Source organism: Cryptomeria japonica, chromosome 8 (genome assembly GCF_030272615.1).
Source record: "Cryptomeria japonica chromosome 8, Sugi_1.0, whole genome shotgun sequence".
Taxonomy (NCBI): domain Eukaryota; kingdom Viridiplantae; phylum Streptophyta; class Pinopsida; order Cupressales; family Cupressaceae; genus Cryptomeria; species Cryptomeria japonica.
The window spans coordinates 43,109,391-43,127,845 of NC_081412.1; the positions used below are offsets into that span (position 1 = coordinate 43,109,391).

At 37.0% G+C, this 18,455-nt stretch overlaps 1 protein-coding gene across 1 annotated transcript; it reads right to left on the reverse strand.

The window, feature by feature from the left end:
- Positions 1–15,951: 15,951 nt before the first annotated feature.
- LOC131079994 (protein TIFY 10a) lies at positions 15,952–17,602 on the reverse strand. The gene is made up of 4 exons (XM_058018084.2): positions 17,230–17,602; positions 16,788–17,107; positions 16,541–16,697; positions 15,952–16,454 (listed from the first exon to the last, which is right to left on the reverse strand). Exons 1-4 carry the CDS (start codon positions 17,342–17,344, stop codon positions 16,393–16,395), a joined length of 654 nt encoding a protein of 217 aa, XP_057874067.2. The 5' UTR covers positions 17,345–17,602; the 3' UTR covers positions 15,952–16,392.
- Between the last annotated feature and the right edge of the window lie 853 nt (positions 17,603–18,455).

Consider the following 18,455-nt stretch of genomic DNA (forward strand, 5'->3'; position numbering starts at 1 on the left):
TCCAAAATGAGTAATTAGAAAATCATTCACATAAGGTTCAACTATCTACATATAATAATTATATTTCTTCACTCGTTGTATACCTGTGGAGTCAATGAAGTAGTGAAAAAGGGTGCTGCAGGAATGTTGCTAGTTTTATGAACACTTTGACCCTAATTTTTTATCATAATAATTTACTAATTTAGATATATTCTCAAATTTACATTTAAGATTTAATAAAAAGAATGAAATGAACTTGTAATGAAATTCACTTGGGTATCATTGCCAAATGTTTCGTTCAGCAAGGATTCTGTCATGACAATGTTCTCTATAGCAAACTTCGCTTGTGCACGTGCATTCTCAGAACTATTAGGATCATAAGTGCAAAGAGAACCACAAGATCGACAAAAATGAGTTGGAACTCGATGCCTAGAAGAATCAACATCATCACTGGCATCACCCTCTACTAGAGACCTAGCATACTGTATAAGGGTCTAAGTGAGTGAGCTAATCGAGTCTAGAGTTTCGACCTCAATACTCTCCTTCACAATGGAAGGAATAATAGCATGCTCCACCATAGGTTTGGCCAAGGGTCTTGGTGGGACATTTGGATCACGGTGTGCACCATCTCTATCATGCGAGGAACCCCCACCTCTACCTTGGAAATCTAGAAAATCAAAATAGTTTGGGATCTCATTAAGGACAAACTCACAGTACAGTTTTCTCAAAAAGTATTGGGATACCTCATGATTATTGCATGGGGGCTGATCAAATACCATCCACCACCTCTCCCAAAAATTGTTCTTAATCCCTTCATGATGACACCAATGAATAGGGAATCTCCTAGGTCCAGGGTGTAAAGGTTGATTCATTCGGGGGTCTGTAAAAAGAGCACACAAGTCATATTTATTAATTTTCTTTTTCTTCACTACTGCATATGATAATTTGTTAGCATAAAATTGCTTTTGTTCTTCCTTCTTACCGGACCAAAAATTTATTTTCCCACTCACAGATTGTATGTGAGATATAATAGATTGCAAAGAACTGGCAACGTTTGTCCTATGGGAGTTTGTTCCAGTGGGATATTTTAGCCTTGTGATTAAACCTTCAAGCTCTTTTTGGCTATTTTCTATTTGACCTAATAGGTTTTCTTGTGTACCTATGGGATGTCTAGGGATTGTAGGAGGTTTTTGATGTGCTTCTTCTTCAATATGGTCTTCATGAGGAGGTGATTGATGTGCTTCTTCTTCAATATGGTCTTCATGAGAAGGTGATTGAGTGTTTTCAACATTTTCTTGTCTAATCTCATTTCCTAATAATGAAAATAAATTTAAATCAATAAACCTAGTTTAATCTTCAAATTAATAAAAAAATGACAATAAGAAAATAAAAATACATACCTCTTCGAGCTCTTCGATGGCGTGGTAGCATTTTGATGAGAGATGGACAACTTAGTGCCCAATTTCAAGTTTTTATAAAGGGCAAGCGCAAGAAAATGGCACCCGAAATCGCCAAAACGCAGGTTTGGAATGCAGAATGCATCCAAAATGCAGAGCAGGGTTTTTTTTAAGTTTACAATGCACATAAGGCACACGCCTTATAAGGAGTACGCACTATAGTGCACACACCCTATAGGCTTGGTGTGCCAAGCCTAAGGCTTGGCACACCAAGGCTATAGGGTGCACACCCTATAGTTGTGCGCCTTATGCGCTTACCATCAAGAATCAAGGTAGCCATTACAAAAGAGTTAATGATGCCTTCTTCACTGTATGGAAGTGCATGTTTGATAAGGGCCTGCAGAAGCAAAGAATATCAGAGGCTGCTTATAATAGGGTGTCTCATTTTGGATGGATTTTAGTTGTCTTACCTTGTGTAAAGCGGAAAATCGTGAGCGAACCCTAAGTGTTCCCTCCACCACTCCAAAGGGGAAAGGGGGGGGTCACTTAGGATTGCCAGTTTTTCACTTAGGAGAGACTTTACATTCAAAAGAGGGGTTGAAACCCACAAGATCCAATCCCACACAATGTGAGATTGGATTCTAAATGAGTTTCAAGGGTTAAGACAGCAAGGCTACCCTCTTTTGTAAAGAATGTGGATAGAATGATTAAGCTAGGAATACATAGAAAGTGAGAAAGATTCGCTTATAAACTGAGATAGGGATATAGGATGAAGCTGTGGACCTGGAATTAGTAGTAAAATGTCGAGACGGCGCTGTCCTACAAATTTGAGCAAAAGTTGACGGGACGATGGCGCCCGGCGTGCACACGGTCCTCCGAAAAATCCACGAAATGAAGGGGGATCTATTCGTCTCTGCACAAGGATTCCAGATCTTCAATTTCAGCCGCGTACCTGCAACCTACACATAGAAAAGCGAAGACGATTGGGGGGTTAGGGATTAGGGGTTTGCCCTTAGGTCAAACCCCAGTTTTGGAATTAACCAAGAAATGAGAAATGTTGTAAATGTAAATGTTTGTAATGTAAAACAAGTACTAGTACCTTGTTGTAAGAATGTTTGTATTCTTACATGCGAAGGTGTAGATATTGTTGTTTGTTGTATGTTGTATGTTGTAGTATGTGGTCTCCTCTTCAATGGTTGAATCCTTGTCTTGAATGCAACACCTAGCCTTGAATGGAGACTTAGAATGATCAATTGCTTGAAGAAATGCTTGAATGCTTGAATGTTTGGATATCGTTTCCACCTTTTTTCATCTTTTTTCAAAATGAGAGAGGAAAATGTAGTTTATATACTTGCCATTTAGGGTTGATAGACTGATTTTTTCGACCTTAGGCCGACCAGGAAAGGTTATTTTCCAGTTTGCAAACTTAAAGACCCGAGGTCCCAAAAGAGACCGGGCCCAAAATAGGGCTAGGGACCAGGGTGCTGGGCACCATGGTCCTAGGGAACCAGGGCGCTAGGCGCTCTGGTCCCACCTCCCGGGACAGCAGGGTGCAAGGAGGGATCAGGCAGGGTGCTGGAAAAATGCAGTTTTTGATGTTGTGGACAAGTTTCGGGGTCTCCATTCAGGTTCACTGTTGCATCACCATTGTGAAGACCCAAATGCGGTCGAAATTGCAAGTGTCACAATTTTAGGACGCTACATTTAGCCCCCACTTTAGCGGGAGTATAGGCGTACGCTCATACTTCCGGTAAAGTACAAGGACACAACATTGAAAGACTTTCACCACGTCAAGGAGGCAAGACACACCAAGCCCCCAGTGGACTACGGATCTTATGACTTCGATTGACAAATTAAAAGGGAAGATCATGAGGGAGAACCATGACTGTCAGTAGTAAGGTTCCCTCACTATGAGTCATGCAAGAAAGATATCAAAAATTTTCAAGGCAAAGCTAAATTTGTCAAGAAATTTTCGAGTATCTTGAAGAGATATGAATGGGATGTATGCCCCCCTACGTTCAAGCGATCGCACATGCCTCAACGGGGGTGATTGCTTTAAGGTAGTGACACATATAGGAAATGAGAAGGAAAAGGAGCACGTTATCGCAAAGATTTAGCCCCCAAGTGTGAGATAAACCCAAGGATAATAGACACAAAACACAAAGCACGAGGTGACTTTGCTTTCCTTGGGGTCAGTATGCTGTATGATAATTCATGTATATCATATGTATGTATGCATAATTGTTCTTCATTCCCCAATCAAGGAAGGTCACCTAGAAGAAGGGAACACATGTTTCTTTTGAGTCAACATGAGAGAGACCAAAAGAGATCTCAATGCTTTGCATCGTCCTCAAGTAGACAACACTAAGGACAAAAAATAGAAGAATGAGGATAACACATAGAAGAAGTAACAAAAGAGATGAGGAGAGAATCTGCTATGCTAATGAAACTAGTCTAGCACGTCATCTACCCCCCGATCTTGCTGATCAATGTTTCGGGAAGGCAGGGAACACGCTAGAGGAGGAACATCCAACACAGCAGATGGAGCTATCACAAGATCCAAACAAGGGCTATGTTCATGTTCCAAGCCACGTTGTTCTTGTCTAGGAGCTAGGATAAGTGCTTTAGAAAATTCATTAGATAAATGGTTATCAATATCAACAAGTTCATATTCACTATCAGAAGCAAGAGAAGTAACATTTTCATCATGAATAACATTTTCATCTATATCGTCATCAAGATTTATAAAAATAAGATCTTTAACTCGCACAGGATCAAGACCATCATGCATCTTATGTTTAGGAGATTTTGGCTCAATTTCCGGCTGAGGAGAAAATGGAATAATGCTTGTTGAAGGTGTTTTTGGAGATTGCAAAGTTTGAGAAGTAGCTGCTTGAGCTCTAAGATGACGCTTTCGTCGGCGTTCACGTGCAGAACGATTTCGTCTAGTCTTAGTAGGAAGTTGAGAAGATTGAGGAGGAGGAATGTTCTCATCCTTATCACTTGGGTGTTTAGGTTGTGGTCTCTTAGGTTGGAAAATAGGAGAAGAAGAAGGTCTCTTCTCTCTATAAAAAGAAGGAGGAGGAACTGCTCCATATAAAGGAAGAATATTTGGTTTAGGAAGGAGACCAAGTCCATCATGACGAGGAGGTATAGGTCTACTTTTAGAAGGTTTATTAGGCATAGACATAGTCACATCCATGGGAACGGGTTGGGAATCTTCTTGAGGAAAGACATTAGTTTTATCTTTCAAAGGAAGAACTTCCTTCTCAAGAATGATAGGAATATCAAGTTTGGGTGTTCTAGGTTCACTTAGAGATAGGATCATATCTATTTTCCACTTTTGATAAGATTTGAAAAGATGATCACTTCGCGGAGGAAGAGATTGGAATTGTTTAGGCCAAAAATAATCAATAGGAACGCTAGAAGTTCTTTCAGCTAGTTTAAAGAGACTATGATTGACAGTAACAACTTCACCATTATGGGGAAATTTCAAACACTTATGAATAGGAGAAGCAATAGCTTTCATGGAAGATAGCCAAGGATAGCCAAGCTTCACACGAAATTGTTCGGACGATGGAATAATAGCAAAGTTCACATCAAGGGATTTGTTATGGACCTCAATAGGTAATGTAATAGAACCAATTGCAGGAGAAGAAAATGCATCAAATAATTTCACAATCACATCTGTTTTTTCATAGATCACTTGATTCAATTGCAAAGTAAAAAGGAATTCTTCAGTAATAACATTAACCATGCAAGCAGGATCAATAAGCACTCCACGGCAAGGTGTATTCTTGACTTTTGCAACTATGTATAAAGGACCATCAGGTGCCCTGATAGTTTCAGTAGAATCAAATGTGATGGAAGGTTCTTTAGGGTTTTCTTGCTGCTCTACAAAGTTAATCACATTCGGAGTCATAGACACAAGACCATCAGATGAGAAAGAGGAATCATTAGTCTCAATCACATTAGAGGTATGAGAAGGTAATGGATCAGTGAAAATCTGAAGATTTTGGTTAGGAGGAGCTACAGATGTATTGCCTTTATCATTCATTCCAGAAATAGAGATAGTATTATTATCAATCAAATCTTGAATTTTACCCTTTAAAGCAAAACATTTTTCAGTATCATGCCCAGGTTGACGATGAAATTGACAAAAAGATTTGTTATCAAAATAGGGTGAAGTAATCTTTGCAGGATCAATTTGCCTTATAGGAGGAAGAGTAAGCACATTTTGTTCCAATAACTTATTCATAATACTATGCAATGATTCATTCAAAGGAGTAAACTTTCTTTCTTTCTTGAAAAACTTAGAAATAGGAGGCACACCTAATGCTGCATTCACATTGTTGTTGATGATGTTTTCATTGAATTTAATGGACTCTCTGTTCGGTTTAAACTTCCCAAATGGTTTTTGACTACTATCACCCTTATCACTCAGAGCCATAGGATGTGATTGTTCCATTTGACTCACAGTCAGTTGATAATTGTGAAGAGTTGCACACAACTAGTGGAAAGAAGTAAACTCAGAAAACAAAAGTTTATCTCGAATATCTTTTTGTAAATTAGAAATAAAGATTCTTTGAATATCATTGTCGGGCACTGGAAAAGAAATTTGAGCATACAAATGCTTACATCTACCAATGAAATCAGTCACTTTTTCTTCAACACCTTGTTTACAATGCATTAAATTGATCAAAGTAACTTTAGGACTTATATTGTTTTGAAATTGTTGAATGAAAGCATTTGCAAGTTGTTCGAAAGAAGTAATAGAATAGGAAGGCAACGAGCAATACCATTGTAGGGCCTTGTCTCTTAATGTTCTAGTAAACAGTTTTGCAAGCAACCTTTGGTCATAAGCAAAATCAATACATATTGTTTGAAAAGTCTTAACATGTGTTAGAGGATCACCCTTACCATTATAAAGCTCCAAATGCGGAATTTCAACATGTTTAGGGGGAATAGCTCAAACAATGTCAAGAGAAAGTGGGATCGCAACATCAAATGTGGGCACACTAAACTTAGATTGATTCATAGAGGCAATTTGTTGCTGTAAAGAAGAGACAGTTTGTGCAAGATTGTTAATGGTCACTTCAGTCGAAGAATTCATATTAGATGTGTTAGATTGAGATGGAGGTGTTATGTTATTGAAAGAAGGTAGAGAGTAAGGTGGCAGGACACTATGATAATTAGTCATAGGAGAGGATTGGAAAGGAGGAACACTACAAGGAGGAATGGAATGATTAAATGAATTGCCCCCTTGCGCCAGATTCATTTGCGGAGATGTAATAGGAACACTCATTGAAGGAATGAATGAAGAAGTCGGATTAAATGAAGGAAGAGGGTTAATTGAAGAAGAAGGGTTGCCCCCATGATTAGTGATCATAGGAGGAATGTCTTGTATTGAAGTAGTCATTATGTTTGATGTGAAAGTAGGTATACTAGCAATAGAAGTTGTCAAAGGACTAGAATGATTGACTTGAGTAGGAGGTTGTGTATAACCTAAAGTTTCAGCACAACTCTTCATAGGCATCACATTTGAATCCACAATGTGTGCAATACCACGCAAAATATCAATTCCATTCTTATCACTTTGAAGCATACGTTTTAGACCCTCAATTAAAGGAAGAGCTTGACTATCAGGGTATTCTTGAGACATCCACTATCGAAAATCGTCAAATTGGTTATCCAATTTCGAAAGTTGTTCTTCAGAAACCTCATGGAGAGCTTCTTCATCATTAGGAGGATTAGATGAATTACCCGTGTCCTCGTTAAAAAGGCCATTCAAATTAGGTTCCATCTCCTCAGTAATTAAACCTTGGAAAGACTTAATTCTAAGGCTTCGTCTAACGGGAATAGTGTAAGTAGGGCTTATCGTTGTAAAACTCATGCACTAGGGAGAGAGAGAAGATTTTGAATTTTAGAGGTAGCAAATTTTAGTAAAATCAGCCAATCTCCTAGATTTAAGCTGTTAAATGCAATCACGACAATCTCCCGAAATTTCAGAAAAAATGTCAGGGACCGTGGCGCTCGGAGTGCACACAGTCCTCGCAACTTTTTTCAAAATTTTTAGGGATGAAAGTTATGATGATTTTAAAGCTAATCTGAAAAAATTGAGTGATTTTGCGATCTGTAGATAGGCCAAATTAAAGTTGCAATCTCAAAATTGAACCCTACCCAGATTGTCGAAAAATGCAAAATTTGAATTTTGAAAAAGAGAGGGAAACTGAAATTTTGAATTTTATGATTTTAGAGGGAATGTTAAGAGCAATGCAAGTTTTGAAATTTAGAAGTTGACTCAATTTCACGCAAAATTCAATTTTGCAAGTGGAAATCAAGGTTGTTGCAATTAAACACTTAATTTCAAAAGTCACAAACTGCAAAAATTTGAATAAAGCACTGAAATTTCGAATGAATGCCAACACACTTTTCAGATTTAGGATAGTAAGAAACACAATTTTGACATGAATTTCAATTTCAACAATTTTTGAATGATTAGAAGCCTTAATCCAAGCAATCGCTAGACCAACTTTGACTGTAATTTTGAAAGTGTTAGAATTGATGAAATCAACCAAAATTCTGGATTTTAGCAAAAAAATACAGTAAGATCTAACTCCCGAAATTTCAAAAAAAATGTCAGGGACGATGGCGCTCGGGGTGCACACGGTCCTTGCAACTTTTTTCCAAATTTTCAGGGATGAGAGATATTATGATTTTGTTGCAGAATCCAAAGTTACAGCCGATTTGGAGGTGTTTTAATCAGTGAAATTATCAGTCAAAGGCTGAATCAAGAGGGTTTTAAAAATTAGGGTTTTGACACTTAACCACTTAATTTTCAAAATTAAAGCACAAATATGAATTGATAATTTGTAATAGAAGGGCAGATCTGAAACAAGCATTAACAATTAAACATTTCACAAGCTCAATTACTAAAAAGAAAATTTAGGGTTTTTATGCAATTAACCTCTAAAATTTTGCAAAAGATCAAACATGGAAATGTAATCAAGGAATCCAATTTTCAAATCTAACCATGAATAATCAGAAAGGATGTTCACGTCGGGTTCACCAAAATGTAAAGCAGAAAATCGCGAGCGAACCCTAAGTGTTCCCTCCACCACTCCAAAGGGGAAAGGGGGGGGTCACTTAGGATTGCCGGTTTTTCACTTAGGAGAGACTTTACATTCAAAAGAGGGGTTGAAACCCATAAGATCCAATCCCACACAATGCGAGATTGGATTCTAAATGAGTTTCAAGGGTTAAGACAGCAAGGCTACCCTCTTTTGTAAAGAATGTGGATATAATGATTAAGCTAGGAATACATAGAAAGTGAGAAAGATTCACTTATAAACTGAGATAGGGATATAGGATGAAGCTGCGGACCTGAAATTAGCAGTAAAATGTCAAGACGGCGCTGTCCTGCAAATTTGAGCAAAAGTTGACGGGACGATGGCGCCTGGCGTGCACATGGTCCTCCGAAAAATCCGCGAAATGAAGGGGGATCTGTTCGTCTCTGCACAAGGATTCCAGATCTTCAATTTCAGCCGCGTACCTGCAACCTACACACAGAAAAGCGAAGACGATTGGGGGGTTAGGGATTAGGGGTTTGCCCTTAGGTCAAACCCCGGTTTTGGAATTAACCAAGAAATGAGAAATGTTGTAAATGTAAATGTTTGTAATGTAAAACAAGTACTAGTACCTTGTTGTAAGAATGTTTGTATTCTTACATGCGAAGGTGTAGATGTTGTTGTTTGTTGTATGTTGTATGTTGTAGTATGTGATCTCCTCTTCAATGGTTGAATCCTTGTCTTGAATGCAACACCTAGCCTTGAATGGAGACTTTGAATGATCAATTGCTTGAAGGAATTCTTGAATGCTTGAATGCTTGAATGTTTGGATATCGTTTCCGCCTTTTTTCATCTTTTTTCAAAATGAGAGAGGAAAATGTAGTTTATATACTTGCCATTTAGGGTTGATAGACTGATTTTTCCGACCTTAGGCCGACCAGGAAAGGTTATTTTCCAATTTGCAAACTTAAAGACTCGAGGTCCCAAAAGAGATCGGGCCCAAAATAGGGCCAGGGACTAGGGCACTGGGCACCCTAGTCCTTCAAGACCAGGGCGCTAGGCACTCTGGTCCCACCTCCCGGGACAACAGGGTGCAAGGAGGGATCAGGCAGGGTGCTGGAAAAATGCAGTTTTTTATGTTGTGGACAAGTTTCGGGGTCTCCATTCAGGTTCAGTGTTGCGTCGCCATCGTGAAGACCCAAATGCGGTCGAAATTGCAAGTGTCGCAATTTTAGGACGCTACACCTTGGAACAAATTGAAAACTTTGATTTAGCAAAAATCCCAATGACCATGGAAGACACATATGACATAATAGACCCTATCTATTATGAGAAGAAGATTGTTGATTCCCTACTTCCTCTTGTGCAATGGTCAAAGAAGGAAAACAAATCTATCACCCAGAGGATTGCTCCTATCTTGGCAAACACCAATGCATGGTTGATAAAGAATAATCTCAGGATGAAATAGTTTCCTACCAGTTCAGGAGATGATGACAATAGTGATGGCCCAACCGGCAAGATACCTACAGCTGAGACAAGAACAAAGAGAAGGGCAGATCCACAAGCACTATCTTCAGCTCCGGTGATACAATCTAAGGGGAAAGGGCCCAAGATTAAATTCATGGTTAAAGGTTCCAAGAAGGGTGAGTCATCATTGGCAGTACAGGAAGCAGTGGCAAAAGAACTAGAACAACCGCTTGCCAATGAAGTTGAAAAAGAGAAGGGGATTGAAGAAGTTGAAATTCCTCAACAAGAGGAAGTACAGGCTGAAGAAACATCACACCCAGCTGAAGTTGATGCCCCGATCACCTCACAGGTAATCGTCCACTCTATTGACTTTGACTCTGATCAAGAGGATGAAGATTTTCTAGATGCGGATCTAAGTATGGGCATGATGTAATCAGAGGCCGCTCAACAGTTTTTCATAATAACCAACTTCTCCAATCTAGATGATATCCCTTCATCTACAATTGAATCTACGATGATGGATTTTAATGAAGCCTTGGAAGAGGCATTGGTAGAACAGGTTTCAGTAGACTTACCTGTTACTACAGCCACAACTGAAATTCCATCTTTGGTAAGTGTTGAAGTTGCATCCGCGACACCTTCAACCCTCCCATTAGTAACTAAAGAGGTGTTAGCAGCAACAACTATCACAACATTGACAAGTGTTCCACTAGATACTTCAACATTGGTGCCATAGATAACACTCATAACGGCTCCAATCTCCAGTCAGCCTGCTCTTGAGATTTTAACTGAAAATCAACAAGGAGCTACTACTCCATCGGCCAATCCAGAATTACCCCCTTGGATGGAAGTAGTGGCCCCTAAGAGGAAAAAATAGGTAATTTCTCCAGATAAGTTTGACTTTGAGCAGTTGGTTCCTCCAAAGCCTAAGGGAACAAAGAAGCCAAATATGGTATCCTGGGTGTTAGTAGACCCGACTTCTAAGAGAAAGTATGCTAAGGTCATGGTGCCATCGTCAGATTTAGACAAAGGCAAAATATGATCTGAGGATTATACCATGCAGATCATAGAGCTTGGGATGGAAACACATGAGAGTGTTAAATTGGATTCTCAGACAACCTTCAATTCTTTATTGAGGAGATTGGACCAGGAGAGGGATGAGAAAAATGAATTGAAGCAAAAGTGTGAACAACTGACCAATGTTTTTCTAAAGGTCACACAATCTTCTCAAGAAATTGAGCCCATAGGATCGTCAATGGACATCGAAGCTCTGAAGAAGATTGAACAGGTAGGAGCTAAAGGCCAAGTGATGGATGAGTGGATTTCATGGCTAAGATCAGAAGGCTCTCATCTTCTAAGTTCAACAGTGGGACTATTAGCAGATTATGAAGTAATCCAGAGTCAGATGCAAGGACTCAAATCTTCAGTATCACATGAGATTGAGGAAGTTGAGAAAAGTACTACCTTTTGGAGCAAAATGGAGGACTTCAGGATAGATGTCCTTGTTGAAAATAAGCTAATTCCAACAAGGGAAAAGTACATCTAGATCTTGTCATTATTGTCTCATAAGCAAGAGACAATAAGGTTGATGATTGCGGAGCTGGACCGAGAGAAGAAAGAAGGTGATGATGAGATGGATCTCATTTTTGCCAAATTTGTCGATCTTCTTTGTTACTTATATGATGGCAATCAAAATCTCATTACTGGCAAAGCTATCACACAAGAATTCCTTGCCTTAATAGATCACTGCATGGGACATGATTTCTCACTTGACACATTTGATAAGCTATTGGAGATCTAGGTCAGTTTTGAAGTCCTTGCATCCATGCTGAAGGACAGGCAAAAGAAACAGGTAAAGATTGAAGATGCAATTTCCCGCGTTGGAGTGATCACAAGTTCTACCCCAATGCCGAACGAAGCAAAGATGAAAGTCATCCTAGCCAAGTTCAAAGATTTCCAAAAATTAGGAGAGGAGAAAGATGAATAAAATGTCCCCTCTTTGGCTTTTTCTTTTTATACAGTTGCATCATTATATGTTTCTAGTTTTCTTACAGCTGCACATTTTCCTTATGTTGTAGTTGTAGCAAAGTGGGACTGTGCAGTTGAATAAGTCAACTATGCCCACATTTGTCTCCATTCTTTTCCTATTTAAGGAGGACCTCTTTTGTAAATATTTATCTTTTTCATGCTTAGCAAAACTCTGCAGATTTTTTACCTCAACTAAGACTTTGGGCTTTTGTTGTGAAAATTCTATCAAGCAAATAAAGAAAACAATTTTGTTGATCTCAAACTTTGTGTTGTGTCAAGAAAATTGTTTATATGTTTTAATGTTCTTATGTCCATTAATTATATATGTTCTTTACTTCTTCGATATTGAAGATATTGTTATGTGGGTTAAAGAGCTCCTAAATCGTGCAAGTAGACTGTATGCTCCTAGCATATTTGGGAAATCTTCTGATAAATTAAGTAATTAGTGGTAGGCTTTGTATTGATGCAGTTACTTTTAGTTTAAAGACTTAGGAATTCATACTTGAAGACTTTGAGCCGCGAGTTAAATTTCCAACTTTATGTAATAATCAGTTTGAGTTAAGATTACATTCAAGAGAGACTTTGTGCTACTTGACTGTAAATTTTAGCATAGTTTGTTAGATTCATTGTTATTTTCTTTAAGTATCTAAAGAGGTACGTAAATTGTAACAAGGTGAAGAGAGAATACATAGACTCTGAAAAAAAGAGAGTTATATGCCCAACACCAACCCACAGATTTTGATTTCTTATTAATTAGAGAAGAAATTTCAAAGGGAATCTCCCCTTGATGAGAGGAGGGATTAATTTCTCAACATAGCTATGTGTGAAACATGTATTTTGTCATTAGTACGCTGGTGACAAAATATTCACCCAACACATATCACCCTTTCTAGGTTGACTCATTCACATTCATTAGTATATTTTTCTTTTTCTCTCACTCAATGTGGTTAAAACAAATGTACTCACGTTTTAATACACCTATACATGTTGTCACTCTAGTCATATGATCTTCCATTTGTTTCATATTGAAGGGGGGGGGGGGGGGTAGTTAGTTTTTTAGTCTTACATTCCTACCTCATCTACCTTGTCTATATATATAATGCACTCAATTTACATTTTAGACACTCTCATTGTACACAAGGAAATAACCTTAACAAGGATGACATATACTTGAATTTTGATGAAATGGAGTTTCATTTATAACTCCTTTCCTATAGGATGAAAAAAAGAGCTAGTTGGAAGAGGGTATATGTACACTGTACAAAATGTTTTAAAATTTAAAAATGGCTATCATAAGGTCTACAATGAATTAAAAATGAGATATGGTAGCACAAAACTTATCCAAGAATCAACCCAAAAGATACCATTCTCACAAAAAAATGAATAACACCAAAACCATTATGATCAGGGTGGATCATCAAGACAAGTCGATCTTGATCCAAATAATAACACATATGCAATCTAGGGACCTGATACTAGACGTGCAAATGCACACATTTGATAGAAAGGATTTATTATTAGATAAATCAAATGGATAATTTGTTTGAAGTGTAAGGAATACCAAGTGGCCAAAAAGTGGTAATTACTTCTTTATATCTAGAACTAGATCAATTTGTTTAGTATAGGTGACTTCATATTTAGAATAAGAAGAAGGGCCTTCCTTGTCAATTGTTCAATTTTTAGTGATGAATTATAGTCACAGAATTATGATACTATGATAGAGAATTACTTCAAACAATTAGCAAAATTGTGCCAAACAAGATCTATTGAGTATCATATTTGGAAATTCCAAAATCAATGTTTGCAAGTGAAAATGATAATAGATGATTTTTTAGACCATAAAAGTGAGGAATTCACTATTAATAAAGACGGGAAGATTCATCCACCATCGTCTAGAATCCTCAACAAATTGAAGACTAATGGATCAAAGGGTTTATTTCAATTGTGAAGGTAATATATATAGTGGAGGACATGAGTGTGCTAAGAAGAAGTCATTCGACATTAAGGATACCAATGATGAAGAAAAGGATGAAGAAGAGGTAGTAGAAAATTTCAAATATTGAAAAGATGTTCAACAAATAATCTCTTGTCATGGAGTGTTAGGTATTAGCACCCAATAAATGCTCAAGGTATGGGGTTTCCTCAAATAACTAAAGATAATAGTATTGATTGAGAGTACTCATAACCTAAAAATAGAATTTTAGGTTATGATTGTAGATGGAGGTACAATTGTTTATTTAGGGAAATGATAGTTTTAAACTTACCATGATATATTACATGCTTGATTGTCTTATATTTACTATCCTTATTAATAGAGAATGAATTATTTTGGGAGTCCAATGGATTGCTACCTTATGGACAATTAAGATGAACTTCTAAGTGTTATTCATGATGTTTCACTCAAAGGGTAAATAAAATTGAACTAAGTGGGTTAAATGCAAATTACCCACATATGATAGCTCATAAAAAATACAAAATATGGAAGTAACAAGAGTGTAGAAAGAGTTGAGCATCAATTATTTTCATTTGAAATATAATGGTAAACAAGATTCCTCTATTGCTAAATTCACAAGATATTTTGAAGGATAGGACAAAAGGATCAAGCCTATTAAATGAGATCATAAGCAAAGCCTTTAATCACTATTAGGGTACCATCTATCATCCATCACCTTAGTTTTGAAGGGACACCAAAATTTTAGATAAATGGACTTGAACACATTCGACACCAATACGCGTTTCTCTCTAGTCATAAGGAGAACAAGGAAAAAGATCATAAATCATAAAGCAATAAGTTGATTAATCCAAAATTTTAACGAAAGTTCCATCTAAGCTAGATCTAAAGGTAGGAATCATCTTAGAGATTTGAAGTTAATTTTACATGCACACACAAAGGAGTGGAGGACTAGGAAACTCACAAATTGAAGAACTTTTTAGTAGAAAATGACATCAAGGATGTTAAGGTTTTGTGTAGAAGCTTCCATAATTGTTCAATGTCGAGGATAATGATTACGTGAAGAGTGAGATGGGGCATTGAAAGTGGATAATCAATGTATGCTTTTCCTTTAATTCTACGATGTATATTAAAGGTTATGATTAGTTGGCTTGTGACTATCTTAGCTCTTAATTAAGTTGCACAATCGTTCATATAGTCTATTATATGTAGTTAAGTTGACCTAGGTGGCATACAAGGCATAATTAGTGTATGATCATCATGTTGCAAATAGTAATCTCATTAAAGATATTGAGAGGTTTGGCTCCTTGAAGTGATTTATTATTCTTATTATTATCAAATATTTTTAACATATTTTCTTATAATATTAGTCTATTACGTAAGTTATTTCATTAAATTTTAATATAATAAAATATAAAAAACTCCAATCTCTTTGGTAAAATTAAATCTTGTTCTTTTAATTACACTTTTATATTTACTTGTAATTTAGATTAATTTATACATGATAATTAGCAAATCATATCATTTTCTTAAATTGATATATTATAAAAAGCTAATAACTCATTTTATTATTTTTAAATAAAAATACACTTCACAAAGGTAATATCTATTCAATATTTAGAATGGATATTTGATCATATGCATTAATTAATTGAAATCTAAAATTATATTATATTATAATTTTTAATCAAACGTTCATCCAAAATACTAGATAAACAATACAATTCACAAAATTAATGAAAATATCGTATATTTTCATTTTTCTTCTTTAACAAAACTGAAATACAAATACATGAAGAAACATATTTTGATCATGTTTTGAACATTAACATTGAATTCAACTTAATAAACAAATCTCTAATAAAAAGCTATAGTTGAAAAAAAATAAAATGAAAAATACCACATGTTTAGTTATCATTTGAACATTGCATTCAACGTAAAATGTAAGTCGTAGTCAAAGACTAGGTAGTGTTGAAGAAATCTGTGGACATTCAATTTGACTTTAATTGGTCGGTCAAATATGTGGCCAATAAACATTTCTAAATGGATCTTTCAACTTAAATTATAGCCAAACAAACATCAAAATTTTCGATTAGGAGTCAAATACAATACAAATTAAATTTCCCCGTCAAATTCTATACAAATTAAAATTCCGCCGTCGGAAGATGATTTGATCTGTTACAGTTGTTCTTCTTTCTTCCGACAGATCATAAGAGAGAGAAGAACAGGTCAAAACATGTGGGAATCTTTCTCACCGGATGCTCTCCGGTTCGCGAAAGTGGTTTCCAAACGAAGAAAACAGCTTTTCACCATCCGACTGGCAAACGGAAACAGCTTTCCGCTAACAAATATACAATTGTGCAGCGTTACTTTGATGAGCTCTCACAGGGAAATAATCCCTTAAATCCGCGCAAACAGAGTACAAATTCGTCAAATTTACTGTTCAAAATGTTCACTTTGTTCCCCTGTCAATCTCCATTGCAAATGAAACAAGAAGCTCAAGCTAGCCGGCCTTCCGTTTCTGGAGAAAGCGTTGAAGCGATTTTTTCTTCGCTATTGGAAGTTCTGCATAACAGATTATTCATCTCTCGTTAGTCCACTGTAAACAATATTTCATTCTAAATCGTAACAAATTCAATTCGATCACTTACTCCAATGTGATATGCCGAGAGGATGTCTTTCCTTTGCACCGTTTGCAGATCCTTCTAGATCGGAAACACTTTCTTTTAATCCCTTTGATAAAGCTTCACAATTTGAAGTATTTGCAGTATTTCCGTTACCGGCAGCCATGGACATAATATCCTTTGCCTGTTAATGAATCAGACCGTGAGTTCCATGTTGAAAGGCAAATAAAACTCCGCGATGTTAAAAGATCTCGAGTTTAAGAATACTGCTTACTTTATCAGAAGAAACGTTGCCGTAGAAATATACTGCTCCATTGTAGAAAAGCATTAGTTGAGAAGATGAGGGTTTCGCAGGGGGTTTGGATTCATCAAATGCAGCGGCAGCTTCAGAAGAGCTGGTTTCTGAATCGAGGAAAAGCAGTTGCCTGTCCTCACTATCCGATCGAAATCCTGTGGCGTGTTGAGGAAACAATTCCATAGTCTTTAAATCTTCAGAATCTTCTCTGTGAGAATGCTCTAGATTGCTCAAATATCCATCAGAGAGCACCTGTTGCAGCATATGAGGTTTAATCTTTCCCAGGCAAGACTGTATTCCTGTAAATATTGAAGCACAAATAGGCATCAATCTCAATATCAAGAATTTAAAGATTTTTGATGAAATAAATATATGATCAATATCAAGGATTTAAAGATTTTTGATGAAAAACACAACTCACCTCGCCTTTTCAGAACTTGTCGCTGACAATCCATGTCAGAACTGGTATTCTCTGTGGCACTGCCATCCCTACCAATTCCTAAGAAGTCGATTGTGACCAGCTGAGGTTCAGACATCTCTTACCGAAACAGATCTGATCTACTGTAATGAATTTCTCTGCAAATAATTAAGATAATGGGGGGATTTAAAAGAGTATAGAAACTGCAGGGCAACAATGGCGGTATTTGAGAGCAGCTAAGAAACGTGAGGCATATTGCGGCAATTTGATCATGTGTGAGAACGCAGGCAGGTAACGTGTCATTCAGAAAAGCAGGGGCACTCAAAATTAGGTTGGCATACAGTCGACGAAAGAGCCGGACATGTGCCCCAATTCCATTAAAAGAAGATTATAGAGCTGGTGATGAAAAGCGTGTATTTTTTAGATGTGTACGAGTGGTTAACACACGTTGTTACCGACGCGTGTTGCAACAGTCAAATGGAGAAACTTCCTCGCTTTGGACTGGAAATTTCATGTCATCAAGAGCACGTTTCCCGAAACAAGCGTAGGTATGTACGAAGACTTGTTTCTGATTATAAATGTTTTAAATATTTAATTGTAATCAGGGGAAAAGAAAAAATCAATGTGTTGTGTGTTTGTTTATGGTGGGGGCAAAGGTTGATTTATGTGTACAGAAGTCACATTAGACTGCCTACTAATGCTTAACGAGTACTAGGCATTTTTCATATTTCGGCATTAGAAATGGCTTTGTAGCAGGACCCCACAACGAGGGAATGTTCCTTTTTCCTCACATTTTAATCTCATTGGCCACCGCAATTCATGTGGAAAAGTGGACGTCAATGTGGTACAACTTATACGTTGGAAGAAGGGCATTCCACAAGTCAATTTTCTTTCATTAATGAAGGGGCCTTGCCCATTTTCCTCAACGAATTTAAGCATATTTTAGGCGTCGAAACTTTTGGCATGTAGTGCAATTTTGTTAGTTAAGGTGCTTAGTATTTTCATCTCTCCACTAAATGGGGGTTCAGGAGTGTGAAAGTTTCTATTGAGTATAAATTGATAAAATAATGTTATAAGTTTGTCTAATAGAATAGTTCGGTGGGGTTCAATGGAGGGCGCTTCTTTAAAATTTAGAGCTTGAGCTGTTGAGATTTTTTGGGAATATTTTAAAGTTGTTGCTCTCATGATTAAGATGTGATATTCAAGGAAGCTTGGTGTCTCATCAATAG

Coding starts and splice junctions, on each gene's coding strand:
- LOC131079994 (XM_058018084.2), bottom strand. CDS start 17,344: ATGTCTGAACCTCAGCTGGTCACAATCGACTTCTTAGGAATTGGTAGG. Junction 17,108..17,229: donor ACAAGTTCTGAAAAGGCGAG/GTGAGTTGTGTT, acceptor CAATATTTACAG/GAATACAGTCTTGCCTGGGA. Junction 16,698..16,787: donor GCAACGTTTCTTCTGATAAA/GTAAGCAGTATT, acceptor ATTCATTAACAG/GCAAAGGATATTATGTCCAT.